The sequence below is a fragment of the Syngnathus scovelli genome, chromosome 5 (genome assembly GCF_024217435.2).
Source record: "Syngnathus scovelli strain Florida chromosome 5, RoL_Ssco_1.2, whole genome shotgun sequence".
NCBI lineage: Eukaryota > Metazoa > Chordata > Actinopteri > Syngnathiformes > Syngnathidae > Syngnathus > Syngnathus scovelli.
In genome coordinates this window covers 2,965,314-2,984,548 of record NC_090851.1, presented here as the reverse complement: position 1 = coordinate 2,984,548, position 19,235 = coordinate 2,965,314, and the positions used below count along the sequence as shown (strand labels likewise).

The 19,235-nt window shown below is 46.2% G+C and overlaps 1 protein-coding gene across 4 annotated transcripts; it reads left to right on the top strand.

Moving 5' to 3' along the window:
* Window positions 1-219: 219 nt before the first annotated feature.
* On the top strand, window positions 220-19,132 carry cxxc4 (CXXC finger 4). Of its 4 annotated transcripts, XM_049720729.2 has the most exons (4): window positions 220-1,368; window positions 2,491-2,743; window positions 2,834-3,440; window positions 17,522-19,132. In XM_049720729.2, the coding sequence occupies exons 2-4, from the start codon at window positions 2,616-2,618 to the stop codon at window positions 17,564-17,566; spliced, it is 780 nt and encodes a 259-aa protein (XP_049576686.1). In that variant the 5' UTR covers window positions 220-1,368; window positions 2,491-2,615; the 3' UTR covers window positions 17,567-19,132. The 4 variants fall into 4 exon arrangements, with proteins under 4 accessions (XP_049576686.1, XP_049576684.1, XP_049576683.1 ...); XM_049720727.2 differs by having other exon boundaries at window positions 226-1,364; window positions 2,491-3,440; XM_049720726.2 differs by having other exon boundaries at window positions 226-1,368; window positions 2,491-3,440.
* Window positions 19,133-19,235: the final 103 nt, after the last annotated feature.

Genomic DNA, 19,235 nt, shown 5'->3' with positions numbered 1-19,235 from the left:
TGAACATGGGATTTATTTGTATTTTTTGGGGGGGGGTGGGTGACCTCACCTATCCCACTGAGCGTTTACGAAAGGGGTGAATATTGCATTCTTGTCATTGAAGGTCACAAATGTTCGGCAAAGGTTCGCCAGACATTCGCAAAAAACTGTTGGCAAATATCTTTTGCGACTTTCCGCAAACGCCAATGAACTTTGTTGTGCGTGCACTCGCATTTTGCTACTAAGAGTCGCCGTTGTTCACCCCTCCCCTTACTGAGATGGGCGCTCATGTCACTTTGGCGCCATCTTGTGGCATCTTACTGCCACAAGCCCACAAGTGTTTAGGTCAGTTGTTCGCCGAGCTTATAACAATGGCAATCTTTTGCCCTCGTCACTTTTATGATGGTTGGCTTGCGATATACGTTAGACATTAATTCATAAAGCAATCAGCGGGATGATTAAGAGTTTTTTTTTCTCAAATCCTTTTTAAGAATAGTTTCAGGACGTTTTCTAATTGGCACTTGTTCAAGCTCGTGTCTTTGTCTGCGGCTCAGAACTATTGCGCGTGTAAATATTGAACAAGTTTGTGTTCATGAACGTGTTTTCGAAATTGGTGCTTCTGTTCTTTTTTTTTTTTTGGGCCAGGTGTTATATGCATGACTTTGCCTCATCAATGAACTTGAAAGGTGTAAAGAAGCGGGGAAACCTGAAGAAACCCCCAACCTAGGATAGGGGAACGAACATGGCAACTTCCGAATTGTGTGGCAGTCATACCCACTGTGCCGCCCGTATAGCCTTTCTTTCTAATTCAATTATTAGAGATAAAAATAAATCAATGTGCAGGTGCTCATATATGCCCCTGCACGCGTTGACGCCCCCCCCAACACACCCCCACCCTCCCCTGCGTGTTTCTATAGTAATTTCCAGCCAATGATCAGTAGGTGTCCGCATCCCCGCGTCCTCACCTCAGCACCAATCAGCCACACGCAGCGACAGGCAACTAGCAGCGACGGCGGCGGCGGAGCGAGCAGGCAGGCAGGCAGTCGGAGAGACGCGCGCATTCACACTCCACAAAGCTCGGGATCAGGACGCACAGCAACTCCCACTCCTCCAACCAGCACGTCATTATTGTGAGGGGGGGAGGGGGAAAAAACACCGTTTATGCGTGCACTTTTTTTTTTTTTTTTACTAACAAAGTCGCTACCAACTAAAAAGATGGCTCTTTTGTTTTGAGCGCCTTTTGGAGTCCGCGCGTCTCTTTCTTGGATTTTTTTTGTCTTCTTCTACCGCCTGCAAGCCGCGCTCCACGCATCTCTCGGCGGTAATGTGCTTGTGCACAGCCGCAGGCTGCTAGCGCCTCAGGAGCTCCGCTCAACGGGAACCTGGTAGGTAGGTGAAAGCACCCGACTACATTCCTGCTCCTCACTTCGAAGCATCTGGATCTTGCATGTAAAGTGATCCGGACAATAGGATTTTTTAAATTTTTATTTACTAATAATTTATATTTACAATTTATTCTGTTATTGACCCTATTTTAATCTTAAGCATTTTCTCCAGAGCTTCATTGGACGTTTCTATCTCGCTAAAGTTTGTTTACAGGCTGGAAATCGATGCCAGCCAGACTTGATTGCCTTTGGGGGGGCCCCGCATGTTCTGCTCCACGGGTGAATTGATTAAGTAATAATCACCCCGAGGAGGGCTGATCATTAGGCTGAGGAGGAGGTTCTGTTTACTGTGTTGGCGGCAGGTTTTGCTCGTGGTGTCACTTTTACAAGCGGAAATGATGTATTCTTTTTTTTCCTCATCTAGATTTAAAACATTTCTGATGACTAGATTGGATATATGAAAACAAAGCATATTTTTTTAGCCCGTTTGAACTCTCCACGTGGTGATTAGAATGTTTTTGGGAGACTTTGAGCCATGGAAGTGATTTGAATCGCCTTTTAATGTCCCGGCAATGGATCAGCTTTGCCAATTAAGGGGGAAGGCACAGCGAGAAGAGGAGGCGTGGGGGGGGGGGGGGGGGGGGAGTGAAAAAAAAAAGGTAATGGAAGTAGGGCGAGATAGGTCTAATGGGGCTTTTATCTGAGGAAACCAAATCCAGACAGACCGGGGTGAGAGATAGAGGAAATGAAGCACACACGGAAACCGGATGACACCAGTTGGTCCATGATCTTGATCCAAATTCTCTTGTGGCTTTCGGTGTTATGTCATTAGGGAAATGTAGCAGGTGAGGCATTTTGATGCACGGATGGTCTTGTTGGCTTCTCGAGTAGTTGTCTAAGTTGCAGGCATGAGGTAAGGATCTGCGCTTTGTGGTGACTTGTTTCTTCTCAGTTGAAAGATATTTGATGTTTCTTCAGAACTTTTCAAATATGTGTTAAAAGCAACCTCGGCATGGAAACGGTTCTCGCCATGGAGATCATGGACTTTGTTTACACACCGTAATGTGCACCTTTAATGCCGGAGTGCCAAAATGTGTAATTGTCGGTCCTTTCTTCCCGCCCGTAGAACCGGACCGGATAGTTCAGGATGGTACCCGGCTGTCGGTAAGCATCTGGAGTTTCGACAAAGGCCGGAGTCACCTCAGCCGGACCCCCGCTTCGTCCTTAAACGCCGACAAGCCCTCGTCAGCCATGGCTAACCTAAGCAGCGCGCTTTGCATCGAAAACGGACAAAACGCGGACGTGTCGCTTTTACAAAAGGATAATCTCCAGGACGGTGGATTAAGCCAGCTTTTGGATTATAACGCCGAAATGGAAAGGTACCGATCTTTTGCCAACTTTTACAAAACCAACGGGGCGTTCCCACAAACGGCCAAGATCGCCCGCATCACGACGCCCATTTTTCCCAGCGCCAGGATTGGCATGTCCCCTTGGAACTGCGATAACGCCATGCTTTGGGGGAGGAAATCAGCGGCAATAAACCCTAATAGGACCGGCATGCATAGAAATGACTCCCAGAGGCCGGGTAAGCCTGGCGTGCCGCCAGAGACGCTGCAAATGGCAAATAATAATTTCCTCTCTACCTTATCCCCCGAACACTGCAGACCTTTAGCGGGAGAATGCATGAACAAGCTGAAATGCGGCGGCGCCGAAGCAGAGATAATGAATCTCCCCGAACGCGTTGGAACTTTTTCAGCTATTCCGGCTTTAGGGGGCATCTCATTACCTCCCGGGGTCATCGTCATGACAGCCCTTCACTCCCCCGCAGCCTCGGCAGCCGTTACAGACAGTGCGTTTCAAATTGCCAATCTGGCAGACTGCCCACAGAATAATTCCTCGGCATCCAGTGGAAACCCGGCAAAGAAGAAGAGGAAAAGGTGCGGGGTCTGCGCGCCCTGCAGGCGGCTAATCAACTGCGGCGTCTGCAGCAGTTGTCGGAACCGCAAAACGGGCCACCAGATCTGCAAGTTCAGGAAATGCGAGGAGCTGAAGAAGAAGCCCGGCTCGTCGCTGGAGGTGAGAACCGGGGCTCGGCTTTCCCGTTTTGTTTTGCCCCCCCCCACCCCTCCCCTCGATTATCCCTGCGCGCTCCCAAGCATTAACCTTTTCATCCAGTCACGTTCTAAGCCCTTGGAAATTGTTTCCATGCCCACCCGTGCCTGAACATCCCCCCGGCTTCTCAAATCTGCCTACCCGCCTAGCCTAATTGGCAGTAATTAGGGGTGTTTGTGCGAAGCGCAAGCTGAGCTTGGCTCAGACACCCCTAATTGCTGCCAGTCAGACTGGGGCTGGAACATATCCGAACAACCCGGCGCTTGGCTCGCCTCCAAGCGGGGCCGGGAAATGGTTTTCAGCAGAGAGCTATCCCTCTCGGCACCCGGTCATTTGAACCAATTATGGAAACCGTCTCCGGACGGAGAGAATCGATATCCCGCAAAGCCTCGGCCTCTGACCGCGGAGAGATGCCGAAAGCCATGGCAGGACTGCTGATGGCATTTCTCAAAGCGCCTCCCAACTTGGGTTCTTTATTAGGGCCTAAATGGACATGAATAACTGCAGCTCCTCTTTAAGCTTTTGACGAGAATTTTGCTACAAAGGTTTTCGGCAATGGCCTCGTCGGGAAATTTGCAATCAATTGGGAGGTCGTACGAGCAGGGCCATCGTTTCAGAAGTCGGGGTGACCAAAATCAAATGATCAGTGACTCGCATTCAACCGCTGCTCTCCTTAGTGGCCAAAGAAATAATTGAAAAGAAAACAAAAACTCAAATTGGAAAGACAATGTGAGGCATTCAAGGGAAGCTCGGAGAAAAGTGTTACGGAAGAAAATATGAACGTTTTTATGGCTGTAAACAAAAGTGTGTGGGGGATTGCAGAGTCAGAAAGTTTCTAAGGTAAGAAGGGGGAGGGGTTGCCTCCCTTAACTAGTAACTAATGCACCATAAAAACTATTGATCCTGAAACTTTTCACCACAAAACCCAAAGCATCCCTAAATTATATCGTGAGGAAGCGAAAATGACAACAAATCAGAAGAGAATGAAATTAGCACCTAAACCGATGACTTCCCTTGGCAGAAAGTTTGTTAACTTTGCCGTCTGTGATGTTTACGTGCATCAAAAGTGGAATGATGGCAGCACCTAGCTTTACGTGTTACAATAAAATGTTCCTCTCGTGGCTTACAGCTCGGAATGGTACGTCACGTAGGTGGCAATCGGAAGCTTATGTACAAACAGCTGTCTCAAACAGATGTCCCGGGAAGTCCGTGGCACGGTGTTTTTTTTTTTTTTTTTTCCACTTTTTTTTTTTTTTTTAATGCACGGGTACACTCACCAAAACAAATCTGCACTTGCCTTTAAAAGCGCTCTTTGTAAATTTCACTAATTTTGATTATGGACTCGAATGGCGGTAATTACACTTGCACAACTTCCTGTGTTGCAATGTTGGGAAATCCTCGTGTGGGGTAAATATTTTGGGGATTTTTTTTCCCAGTTCTTTTAAGGTGCCTGAGTGTAAATATTGTCTTGGATTGCTTTCTCTAGATGATTCTTTTGAGTTTGCTGGCATGTGTATTCTGGTAGAAATGTGTGTCAAACACAAAAGTTGTCTGGAAAGTTAGGGAGGAAAAAAAATTTGCTTCATCTCAAGGACCCCTACGTAAGAAATTGAACACAAAATTGTCCATTTTTGGTTCAAAGCCGCCATTTTGGGCGAATTCCAAGGCTGGAACTTTTAGTAGGGGAATTCACCAGAATGAGCCCTAATTGGAAGCAGGAAGCCTCGCCAGATGGCCAACGCTAAATTGCCATCTGACGTGGGCGGAGCAATGTGCCGTTCGCCTCGTTAACGACGCCGAGACATGCCCCTTACGAAACGTGCTCTGTAAACAAGCTAACGTTAGCCGCTACTTCTACGTTGGTGGTATTTTGGGCTACTTTACGTTGGAAAGTTACAAATCACTTTCCCGGTTTAATGTTTGAGTCTTTGAGAGCAGTCCAATTCTTTCTTTTTGACATTATTTGCGCTCCTAGTTAATATAAAAAAAAAAAAATATTGCACAAGTATATACTCTCATACTGACAATTGTAGAAATGGTTCACCAGACTTTTTTTTTTGTCTCAAAAGAGCATCACCCTGCCTTGTTAGAATTATTTACAGTTCAGTGTTCCTCTGGAGCCAAAGTAGACGATGGAAGCAAACTTCTGCCAACAGTGACAAACTGTTCGACATCCACACTCTGGCGAAATACCCGAAGACACACAAACCTTCTCGCTTCATCTACCTTGTTGCCTTGCGAGTGATGATAAGCGACTGGCAGCCAGTTAGATTTGGCTGTCAGCGTTTTCCCACACATGGGAATCACCCTGAACTAATTATATCTTAAGCAGCGGTTAGAAAAATGCAAATCAGAATTTTACTCACACCCCTGAAATCGGAGAGGCAATTTAATCTAATACCCCCCTCTTTAATTTCGCGCGCTAATGCAAGGCCCTCGAGAGTCGCCCCAATGTCGCCTCCACGCCGTTCGGCGGCATGCCCCTTTCTCGCTTTTACTGCTTCGTGCTAGCGGGATGGATTAGCCTGGCGGAGAAAAACCGTCACGTAAACCAGGAGTGTCTAACTCTTTTTTTTGTCCCGGGTCATAGTTTTCTTCGGTGGGCCGTTATGACATCATGATATTATATTCAGTATAGGCTATAAAACAAACTGATGAATTGCTACTTTTAAAATTAAAGACTAGAAAAAACTGTTCAAACGTATCTAAATAATTATTGCTCGAAAAGCAAATCTGACGTCACTTGAACGCTCTGTTAGAGTTTGCTCGTAAATCCCGATAATCCAAAAGAGTGTCAAGTACCGTTAACTGACCCATAAATTGTATTCAAATACAAACGACGTCTTTCGTCTGTGTGCGTTTTCCATCTTCGCATCCAAACGCACCGTGCGCCTGACCGATGGCGTCAAGTCGTAACGGGCCTTCCCACTCCAGCGACAATTTAAATTCAACCTTCAGTGGCACTTTGAAGGTTACGCGTCGCATGCATAATTTATTTGTTTTTCAAGGATTTTGGCTTGGGAGTGACGCTGGCAGGCGTAGATGCGCTCCAGCGGAAATGCAAAAAAGCGGGCCCCTATTCATTTCCAAATGGGATTTTTCGATATGTAGAAATTGATTGGATGGATGGATGGATGGATGGATGGATGGATGGATGGATGGATGGATGGATGGATGGATGGATGGATGGATGGATGGATGGATGGACGGACAGATAGAAAAATCAGCAAGCAGTCCTTTTCACGTTTTGAGATCTAACCTCGACGGCGTAGAGGACAAATATTGGGTTGCACAGAATTCAGCCTTTTTTTTTTTTCTAAATGAGCAAAATGTCAAAAGCCGGCAGCATGGAGGCACGTGCGTGGAAAATGCACAGAATCCAAACCCAGCCCACCCCCACTACCTCCCTCCCTAACTCCCTCCCTCCCATCCCAGCGGCTTCCTTTGTGTCATGTCGATATGACGACGTGAAATGAGCGCCACGTGAAGGTGGCACGTTTGTGCGGAAGCTTTTTTTGCTTATTGTGGCAAAAAAAAAAAGGAAAAAACTGATAGGAAAAGCGGGACCTTGAGGAAAATAGCTGAGATTCAGCCTCTTAATGAGAGCGACGGCGGCGGCGACGGCGGCGGGCCAGGTCTAATTTGTTGTAGGTGTGCTCGGAATAGATAAAGACCAATCTGTAGCCTTCGCCACCCCTCCTCCTCCTTCCCCCCGAACCTTTACCTCCCCCTTGGCCGATAACACTGAGTGCTCCCCGCCAATCTCCGCGGGCAGAGGGAAAAACCGCAGCCCGAGGGAGAGGGGACGGCCTTTAGATTTTCGTACTTAACGGGTTTATTCAAGCTTTAAAACTGCAGATTAATTTGGACTGAGCGGGACGAGGTGGGGGGGAGGGATGGGGGGCATCTCAGCCTAAAGGGCAACCTTAAGCCCCTGTCAAGACAATAGGATTTCGCCGTTGGACGGAACCGCCATGCATTAATTAAACGCCCACCCCCGCCCCAGCTCCTCGCGGATGTTCTGTCGGCTTCCGTAGGTGGCAAGGAAGCTGTCGTCCCCAGGCGGGCCCCAACGCGTTTAAGAATTCATCCCTTTTCACCGCCGCCAATTAGGGACAAAGCGTAATCGGAGGCGTCCGGATGATGCCCTCGCATGACGTGGCCCGTCGCCTCGTTCTGCCCTTGTGTGATTTAACATCCCTGCTTCAGTGGTGACACAGAACTCATTGTCATTGTCTTTACGAGGAGAGAGAGAGAGAAAGAGATGGAGGGGGGGCTAAGACCGGGCGGAGGACGGACAAGCGTGAAAAGAGCAGGTGCGGCGAGCACGTTAATGTGTGGCGCTTTTAAATTTTAAACAGACGACGGTAAATTATTGATGCCGACTCCGGCGGAGAAGTTAAAAGGTATCTCGTCATTACCGAGAGGCGAGAAAGAGGGGGGGGGAGAAAAGCCTCGGGTGAACGCACGGCAACGTCTCGGCGAACAAAGTGCTTTAATGCTCCCCGAAACGGGATTGGTTTGTTTTGAATCGACGCATCCGTCGAAGGTTTTAAGGTGATAAATTTGGAAAGCAGGGCCCAAATGACATTTTGGCGTGTAGCGCCCCGTTAAACACACGAACCATAAAGTTGTTTAGCGTAACAATGTAAATATTTTTTCCCGCCTCACCTCCTTTAAAAATAAATTCTTCCTTCTCCAAATCAACCGAGCCTAGCCGCCAAGGTTGCGCAAGAATTTCTACAAATAGCTCAGCTAATTCCAGAAAATGTGCCAGTTAAGCGTTTGTGCCGCTTTCTAATTCCGTCATTTCGGAGCATTGGATGAATTCTCGAGTTTGTTGGTTCAAAGGACGCCGCCGCGAACGCAGGGAGTGTCGTTCGTCAAAGCTCGCTGAGGTGAAAGTGAAACGTGAGTGACAGCCGGAGACGGCGATATAAATCGGCCAATGTGGGCCTTTTTTTTTTTTTTTTTTTAAAGCGTCTCCATTTCTGCAAGTCAAATCCTCACATGCCGCCACCTCCTCTATTGTGGCTCTGCTAGCACATGATGAATATTTCATGGCAAGCATCTGACACCATGCCCGGAAAGATATTTCAAGTTTTTTTTTTTCTTGCCCTTCCCCCCACTTCTCCCACACTCCTTGACAGAAAGCCTGAGGTTAGATCGCGTCACTGAGGTGTGAAGTGGGGCTGTGGCCCCCGGGCAATGGGGAGGATTTACGATGGTTGATCATCAGGTGGACATTTTCCTTCCCCTTTTGTTTCCCACTGCTGATGAACTATTGAAACGTTCACAGTTTGTTTTCGCTCGTCACAAGATATTTGCTTGAGCGGTGTATGATTTCAGTCCGATTGGGAACATCAAATGAGGTGGAATGACTCAGCTCATGATGTTCTTACGTTACCGCGTTAGCTTCCGCTGATTCAAACGTAGCATGGACTGCTAATGTTACGTGCTAGCACTAGCTTGGTTGGTAGTAATTGGTTAGACGGATATACCTTATTGTAAAGTTTGTATACTCTTAGCAAAAAAAAAAAAAATACAAAGAACCCTCAATTGATGCCCTGCCTAAAAATAATAATTGCATATATTTAAACTGTGAAAATAACTAACATTACAAAGCATATTGTCATTCAAAAGTGATATTATAAACGTAGAAAAAAAATCACATCAATTTAGGGGGGAAGTGTGTTTGTAAGAATAATGCAAAACTTGATGGCACACAATTTATAATAATAATAAAATATTGGCAAAAATACAGAATATTGAACAGAAATAAAGATATTACCAAAATACCTTGATTTTTATAATACATAAAATTATGACAAAATTAAGAGAAAATAAAATTCAAGTAATGCACTAATATTAGTCAATAAAATCTGTTCTTCTATGCACCAGATGGGCGACGACAAAAGACAACTACTACAGTATTAATTATGATTAAAATTTTGAAACTTTAATAGTGGTTTTTATAATCAGGTTTTGAGGAAAACCCACGACCTGTTTCTTCCTTTGCATTTGTCTAGATGAGGAAAAGCAAAACAACCGTAATATATTATCCCAATAAAATTTTAATCGCGAGATAGGTAGTTTGCACCTCATCCCAATTGAGCGTCGATAAAGATTCCACTCAAGCTGTTTGTCGTCACTAAGCCTAACCTAAATATTATGTTGATTTACAGTAAATCTGCGGCGTTGTGCGTAAAGACCCTCACAGTTCCAGGGCTCCCACACAGATGCGGAGAAATCTGCTCCAAACAAGGCGGCCCCGTCCCTGCTTTGCATTTCAATTTACCATTTCACAGAAGTTGCGGCGCGTTGCCTCGCCGTGAGCTTCGTTACGCCCACGCGGCTTCTCGCTGCACTCGCTGGCTGTTCAAAGGCCTGCGACTTGGCTGGGAAATTGGGGATTTCCATCGCCGATCCCTCAGGTATCCAAAAACATCCAACGCGTGTCCTGCACGTCTTTCCGCATTTGCGCGCTCACAATTGATGTCCTGACGTCTCAGTGGCGGGCCGTGCGTTTGGTACCTGGGCCTCCAGCGGGGATTTAGCTGACTTAATCTACCACGTCGCAATTATAGAAACCATCAATGCTGCGGAAAAATGCACGCCACAGCGCCGTATACATCAAATGAGTTGCTTTGAATCTATATTTAGCCATTAGCATAACATCGAGATATTTATTAAATGTATAATGATTGCTCGCTGTGGCCAGCCAATCAGAGGACAGAAAAACGCTAATGTCATCGAGCGCCAGTGCTTTGGCGCTGAAAGGATACATTTTAAATCTGGTTGGTTAAAGTGTTCCATTGCTAGCATACGGGTAGAGCAAATTTAAATTTGTGTGGCAGCATGTGTAGTATCCTGAAATCTGATTGGACGTACAAACAGAATAAGTTGTTGGGAATTAATCTAGTTTTTTTTTTTAACCTTAAAATCTCACCTGTTGGACGTACACGTCGGCGTCTACCTCTTGAAGTTTTCTCCTGAAGGAATTAGCTTTCCCAGCAGCCTCGCTCGCCCGAGATGCTCCCGCTCGGACAAGGGTGCTTATATAAAGCTAATTGAAATGGAGGCCGGCGCCGACTGGAAGGTGATCTTGACTGCAGACGGCTGCCTCTGACCCAAGGGCGCGTCGGGCCCAGGCTCCCATCTGTGTGGGAAGGGATTTTCCTCGCGTGACAAATTAAAGCGTCGTAGCGTCTGCGAGCCCGTCTCCCAGAAATGACATTCCCCCTGTGATGTTCGGAATTAGACGCCCGCGCATTAGCGGCTCCTCTGGCCAAGCTGGCAAATATCCCCGAGATTTTAATGGTAAACTCCTACTGAGGCACATGACAAGCAGACGGATCTCAGCTGATGATGTCACGTATCCAGCAGGTGTTTCGCCGTTAGCGGCTGATGGAGAACATCTGCCCTGACATCAGCGAATCGGCTGCGTCCGTAGCGGGGGAACAGATGTGTTTGCATGTAGCCCATATTCGGTGAAACCCTGTATATTCGCGTTTCCCAATTTGGAGGCTGTAACAATCCACGAGGCTATCAATTGGAGTAATGTTATTTAAAGCCAGCGTGACAACAGGGGGCGCTCCGTTGGTTTTTGTCGAGGGCCACTTTATACCCTATTTTCCAGACTATAAGGCGCACCGGACTATAGGGCGCACCATTAATGCATCATGTCAGATTTTTAATCCAAATCATTCTCCAGTTTATCTTTTTTATTTCAACTTCAGACGCAACGAATTACTTTATAATCACAAAATAATGATCCATAGTCTTTTTGATTGATGATTCATAGTCTTCAGCGGGCCACTTATGATTGATTTCATGACACAATGCTTCAGTTTAAATTTAGGAATTTGGTCCATATATAAGGCGCAACGGACTATAAGTCGCACTTTTGGCTTTTGAGAACATTTTAGGTTTTTAGGTGCGCCTTATAGTCCGGAAAATACGGTTAGGGTTATGGCTTCCTTCAGAAGAGCCATTATGAAAATAATCCTCTATTGTTTTAATATCCATCTGAGTGATTGCTAGTTTTAAAATCAAAATTCAAGAATAATAATTTCTTTCATAATTTACTCTAAAAAGAGTGAGAAACAAAGTTTTGTCAAATCTCAGGAAATTTTCATACAGATTATGCCGCGGAACTTTGACATGTTTTGCGTTGCGAGCCATAAATATGATGCGGTGGCCCGGATCCGCCCCCGGGCCTTGAGTTTAACACCCACGGCGTAAAATATGCTAATCTTATCCTGTGGTCGCTGCGATTGCATGGACTGGTAGCGACGCGCTTGCGGCGGCCCGTCGCCATGTGCTCCATCTGCACGGCGGTAATATTTTGGCAAGAGCCTTTGCGAAGGTCAGAAAATCAAGTCAGAGGACGCTGCTGGAATTGCATCTAGGCTAATTGCTTCCTCCTTCATTCATCTCGGGCTCGCCTGCTCTCTCTCTCCCTCTCCTTCCTCCCACTGAATTTAGTAATCTGCTTTAGGATGTTTCGGAGATGGAGATGGATTTGGTTTTCCTCCGCCGCCCCTCCCCCCTCCCGCCGCTCCCCCAAGCCTAATCTCCCCCCTGTGACCACCCCGCCTCTCGCAGCTCTTAAGCACACCATCACACATCCCCTCCCCCGACCTCACCGCCTCGGCGCTTGAGCCGACTCAGCAAAAAACTCCCAAATTCCTCATTACTCACAAACACCCGCAATACACTTAGCGTGATTTGCTCCTAACGGACGCTCGGTGCAAAGCTGGACCTTGGAGTAAAACCATTTGCGACGGCCGGCGATCGATCACACGACAATGAGCGTGTTTGTGTGTGTGCGTGCACGCTTCGCTCCCATTCCCGATAAATACAGGACAGATTTTTATCAAGCTCTCAAATTAAACTTATCAATTACTAGTCAGTATATGCAGCACTTAAAAGCAAGTTGGACTCTCCACGCCATATTTAGAATGTTATGATGATGATTTGAGGCGTCTTGCCCGGGGGTCATTGAAATTGCGGATGACTAGATGAGCACCCCCCCGCCGTCCGTCATGGCGGCCTTGGCAAGCGGTATCTTTTATAAATGGCATTGGAGTAGCGGGAATATTGGCTACAAGCTTGGAGATGAGATTTTACCCCCCTCTCCACTTCCCCAGCCTGCAGCACAGGTGATGGATTGCTGTACCTTCCAGGTTTGAGCTTGGCAACGCCCCAATATTCCCGCCGAATAAAGTGACAGGCAATATATAAGCCATCAGTTAAGGCCGACTGCACCGCTGAAAGTGGCGCTCGCCGCTTCTTTCGTAGCCCGACGGAATGTGCGCCGCCTCCCTACTTGAGCGTGATGAAAATCATCCCCGGCTCTGCTCTCCTGATTCCGAGGGAGAGCAGAGAAGCCAGCCTTAACAGCCAGCCTGATTTCAGTGCATGGCGTCATCGCCTATTGTTCGCAAACCCACTCGTCAGAATTTATTTGGAGAATTTTATCGGCGGTTCAAGTACGTGACAAATGTGTTCGAACCGATAAACCCGTGTCTATCCTTGAAATTAAGATTTCGGAGGGGTCAAATTATACGGACCACCCACCAAAACCTTTAGAGAGCAGTAACCTTGAAATAAATTAAGCAAAACTGAGAGTGTTAGGAACCCTGGAGGCACCATTTTGAGAATCGGTGACCTTGGGTGCAAAATCCGAAATCACAAAAAGTTTGCTAACCCTGTGCGGAAGATTTTCACATTCAATCAGCGGTTGTTGAATATATTTTGTAGCCAAAACATTCACACCATCGCTTACGACGCAAGATAGACGATAGCAATATGTCCACCGCTACCTTTGTCCGATTATCTTCACCATCTTTAGCGCAAGTGGTTGTCTCAAACCGATAATTGGTCCGAATTAGACTTTCCCAATGATTGCTTTTCTATCATTGGATCGCCCGCTGGGGAGCCGAGAGCAAGGGGTTAGCGCCAGACATGTCTCGGGAGAAAGCGGGGCACATTTGCAATCACCCCAAGTTCAAAAGGGTAATTTATTCGCCGTCTGCGCTTAAAGTCGGTCTGCTCAGGATGCCGCCGGGGTTGTGCCGCCAAAAGAAGAGACACATCATTTTCATTTTTCCTTCGCTTTCCCCCTCCGCCCCCGCTCGCCGTCCTCCTCCTCCTCGCCTGTTGTTGCCCCCCTCCATTCCACCCCACCCCCGCACCGCGCGGCGTCTTTTAGCGCGCGCCGGCGAGCATATTTCACTTTTACATTCATCCGCGCTGACGTGCCGGCGCTGATTGAATTCTGAGGCGCGGCGGCGTCTGCCATTATCGCCCTCATCGTCTTGAGTGGTTTATCACCGGCCGCGGCTCAGCGTGACTCCAAGGCTGCGGGGTAGACCGGGGGGCAGGCTTGTGGACTCTTGGTGCCTTTTTATTATTTGGCAGGGGGTAGTGGGGGGGGGTTGCTGGAGCTTATCCTCAGATACATGTGCACCTGCTTTCACTTCAATGCAATAGCGTAAAAGCACGCAAGAGGGTAAGGACCGAGTCCTGCCTTGAGTAGTGAAAGTAACGGACCTCCTGGAATTGCCAATACTCATATTTCTGACTGCCCCCGTTTTTGGAACCATGAGCTGTCCTTGGTGGGCTGCATACCTGCCGTACGGTAGCGCTCAAATTGGGACAGGAAAAAATCCATGTGGTGTGAGTAGAACTGCACCACTTAATGGAAACGTGGCTTTGGCCTCCACCAAGCCACGAGGGACTACAACAGATGGTTCCTTCACCAACTTAGCATTTAACAAGGCGTGTTTTTGCAAAGTGATAATTTTTTTTTTTTTAACTTGTCAACTGTTTTTCCATTCAAATTCTGAATTCTGATTCCACAACTGTGAAAGATTACCTCTGGTATAAACTGAAAAAGTGAATCGGAAAGCGAAGATCAAATACGATTTTGACACAGAACAAACCAGTAACCGAAAAATAATATGAATTATCAGAATGATCATTTCTATTCTGTCAATTTCAAATAAGATTATTTTCGATGTAAACAACATGGCTCATGGTTCCACTGCCATCTTGAGATTCCGAACATGGAGTACGAATGTACCCAAGACCCTAAATGAGCCGTCCTGCTCGCACCCCCCGCGGCGGTCGCACTCGGTGGGAACGTGCCTGGACTTTGACTTTTCCCATTCAAGTTGTTCCTTTCTTTCCATCGGGCTTCAATCAGCCGGCATTGCAGCCCCACCTGCCAGCTTGAGTGAGGATCACAGGGTGTCACGGCTGTCCAGAGACCTTAAGCCGCAATCAGCGGCAAATTCTTCCGCCACGTGTCCCCCCCCCCCTCTTTCTTTCCCCGTCTTTATCACGGCAAGCTGGCATTTAGAATGCGCCGTCTACCGTGGACGTGCGCTTCATTTGAGGTCGAGAGACGTCGCTTGGCCCGTCGATACTTGGCCGCCGGAGCGGGAAATTGTCTTCCCGCTGCGTGTGCGGTCGCAGCCGCCTTGTTATGTATGCTCCGCTGCACACGGCGCGGCGTTCACGAGGGGCTGAGCTGCCGCCACGCCGTCTTGATTCGAGGTGAAACCTCAGGGTGTCGTGCCCACGTCGACCCTTCCCGTTTTTCGCCCTTGCCTTTTCCATCTCTGGCAATTTCCTCCTCTTAAGATTGTCCGGTTCTTACCTTCTGAGGTCATGATGATCCCCTGCGTTTTTTTTTGTTTTTTTTTCTCCCAGTGCAACGCTTTCCCCATTTGCCAAAAACGTGATCGTGACCAACTGCCGAGAAAACACTATGTAAATATAACATTTGGCTCCTCCCCCTATATTTTGAAAACCGTTTTGAATTTTCCGCTAAATTCCCCAATTGCAGAATCGCCAATTCAAAATATTATTTGGGAAAATCATGAAGTGAAAAATACGCTTGTCATGATGGAAAAATCCAAATTGGCTTCCGATTTTTTTCCCGAATCCCCTTTAGCAGCAATGTTGTGGCGGTCCTTGGGTTTGAAACCCATAATCTAAATTGAACAACAACCCTAAGATGTAAAAATGGATTGATAGGAATGTCTCAGGTTTAAGTCTGCTAATTGAGCCTTCGCCGTCACTCCGGCGTTACGTGGCGAGGCCTCAGCGTGCAATTCCCAGCGGGGACTCGAGCCTCGGCAGATCGATGCGGTGAAAAGTTAACAAAACCAACACATGCCAAGTGCCCGGATCAGGGTCATTATCGCCTCGCGCCCGGCGCACTTCCACCGGAGACTGATCAATGTAAGGATATGGATTAACACAAGCATTCTCACCTCAGCTCTCCGTTGTTGACACGGATCTTAACAAGCATTGCGCTCGAGACCGAAATGTCCCATTTGGTAACGCCACATGTGCACAGAAGATTTGCGCTAACGCGGCAGTAAAGTCATTAGCACGGCAAATATTTGTGCCAACGCCGTGAAAGCAATAATGGGAAAAAGTCAATTTGCTAAGACGTGAACATGTCATGTGACAATACTTGGTAACATTGAAATTTGGTGTGACCACATCATGAACTGAGGACTTCTTTTCATTAATTACTAAAATAATTTTTGCTGCCCGAGTCGTTTCACATTAAACTTTTTAACGTTTTAACTTTCTTGGGTATTCAAACACAGTGCAGCTCAGCTTCTGTTGAAGCAATGGCAAATGCCGCCATTTTGTTTTTTTACTACTATTATTTTTAACTTGTGCTTTGTTTATTTTCTGAAAAAAAAAAATCTCCCACTGATGTTGCTAAAAAGAAATACACTTAAATATTTGGTTTTGTAAAATTGTATACAGATAATCTTTTGCTGTTTTTTTTGTTTGTGCTTTTTTGTAAATTGTTTCCCTCCGCACTGTGTTTAAACTCAAAATTTCCTTCATCAGAATTTTTAGCACACCGCATCCCACTTGCTTGTTCGTTAGCATCCGTTGTGTATCATTTTAGCATTTGTTAATCGTTTCCAAAAGCACCATTAGACAACGACATGAGATGTTCCTCAGCCTTCAAAAGCTTAATGTTTGTGTTTGTTTGTTTTCTCTCTCGCAAAGTCCATTCGTGACTTTTTTGGAATTAGCCATGATGGCACATGGCCGCGTCAGGGCACCCATTAAACACCCGGGAATTGTTTGTTGCAGCACAAAAACACGCTAAGTGGTTCTCTTTGGCAAATAAGTCATACAAGTCTTAATTTGTGCGACCAACACAAAGTTAGAGCAAAAAACGTCGCGTCCGGCGTTGTTGTTTTGACGCCGTGAACGAGCGCACGCTCATCAGTATGCCTTTAAGAAGCCACAGGGCATTAAAATGCAAAATTGCCCTCCACTCAGGCTAAAGTGATTTTAGTTGTGATTATGCACCATTTCCTCCCACTCAACAGCAGGGGGAAAAAAAATGAGAGCGAGGAGGAGGGGGGGGGGTGTAGAAAAAATAAAAAGAGTGCTAATTGGTCATGGGGATTGGTGGGAGGCTTCGCTATTTTATGTCTCTGACTTCTAAATGAGTTTGGGAAAGGAGAGGCTGCCACTCCGCCGTAGAGCTTTCCGTTGGCGCCGGCTCAAATTGAAATGATGCACTGTTCCCCCTCACTGCGGCTGCAGCGCGCAGTAATTAAATGCCTCATTGTTGCTTCCTGGGAATTGGAATGGAATATTTCATGCAGCGTGGTGATTATTTGGGGGTGGAGGTTGGGGCGTGGATGTAATCACCTTGGCTGGATCTCGGATGAAACGCTTTGCTCGCTTTGGTGCTTGAAAGTGGCCCCCTGGGTTTTTGACATTTTTTTCACTAAGTGCTTTTATTCATCACCGGCCTTGTCGCCATGACTTCCTGGTTATAAGCGTGGAAATTTGGACTAGTCCAAAATTGGTTTGTGAAGGCCATGGTACAAATAAGACCAATAACTGGATTTTTTTTTTTTTTACTCTGATATTTGTCAGGTTACAATTCTGACCAATTAATTGGCCGACACACTTTTTGTCTCGCTTCAACATGTCACTAACGTGCATCTTGGCTTTTTGCCCCCCGCCCTTCCCTCCCCCCGCAGAGGACGCCGGTCACTAATGGCGAAGCATTCCGGTGGTTCTTCTAGAAACGCCAGCCGCCGTCATCCATCAACCGACAGGAGGTCACGATGGACCGTGGACCGTCTGCTCGGAGCACGTGACCCAAAGCGCCCCCAAAATGCACACACACAACACACACACACAGACACACACGGACCCGAGGGCGGAATACAAAGCGGACATACCTGACGGGACGGAGAATTTGACAAAAACATACTGGATGTTGTTTCTTTTCGGTGTAATTATTGTACCTTTTGACAGTATCATAATGTATATTTTTGGTGTCTTATGAATGTGTTTTCAGTGTTGGCGGCCGGGCGGGAATGGGCCGCCGCCGCCGCTGAGTTCGTGTAAAGAAAGAACTGGAAAAAGGACAATCTTTTTGGAACCACACAGAAGCCGTCCCGACGGGAGGACATTTGGATTGATAATAAACGCAACACACTTTACTCTGGAGCAATAATTATTCAACTTTCTTTTTCTCCCCATTTCGCTTTTTTCACTTCCCAGGAAACATCCGGAAGCCATTGCAGCACCAACTTTTTTTTTTTTTTTTGTCTCGGTGAGGCAAAAAAGCCCCCCCCTTCCGTTTTTCTTTAGATTTGTGATGACTCGCTGCAATACAGGGCACATTGTCTTGTGTGGTGGGTTGCACTTTAAAAAAAAAAAAAAAACTTGAGCATTTATGTCATTGGAGGGGATCCTGATGGAAAAGTTTGGAGGTGTATTTTAAAAAAAAAATAGGATGGATGTCAGCGACGGTATTGTCATGAAACCCTTTCCTCTTTGACACCAATGAAAGTACACTTATACATATTGAACATATCAGGTGTTGTTCTGGAGCTGTGGGGGGTGAGGGGGGGGGTCGCTCCGTTATCCCCCCTTAAAAATGATCCCGTAAGGCTGGATTCACACTGCTGGTCCAAGTGCGCAATTCCGATTTCAAGTCGATAATCCTGATTTTTTTTCTTCTTCAACTGATTTTTACCCAATATGGCCTAATGGGACATGAAACAAGACGCCCAAATTGCAGGAAAATAACTTTGCATGAATCAACATAAGTAACCAATAATTGATAAAAACATATTGAATTGAATTGATTCAGATAGCATATTAGGATTGTATACAAAATGAAATAAGACAACTCATCTTTGTAAGTTTCACCTGAGTTGTTAGTTAAGGTCTTTTTTTTTTAAAGCGTAATGTCAGGTGAGTTGGCAATATTTTATTATAGTTTGTAATATGTTTCAGTTTTGAACCATTGACAGTTTTAAAAAGGTCTGTTTCGATGACGAGAGATTTTATATCAAATCTGTGCGTTCACACTCAAACCAGATTGTCCCCGATATGCATCATCTGATTCCTCGCAGTTTTGATTTTATTTTTTTTTAGCTATCATGATGCATTCTCGAATTTGACCACAAATCGGAATTGTCCCCCATCGTGTGAAACCAGCCTCGGTTCCTCATTGTCCTGAACCCTGTTGTTGCATGTGCAGATGTGTTTTTTCTGTTTTAAAAACGACTTCAGAATTTGTATATTGTTGTTGTGATGCTTTTATGTGTTCTAATAAAATAACTTCAAGTACGTTATAGGCGTCCTGACATTGAATCCAGAAAAACCGGATGAATTAAGATTAGCTAAAAAAAAATCATGGTTGTTTTTGTTTTTTTAAATCCACCACCCTGACGTGGA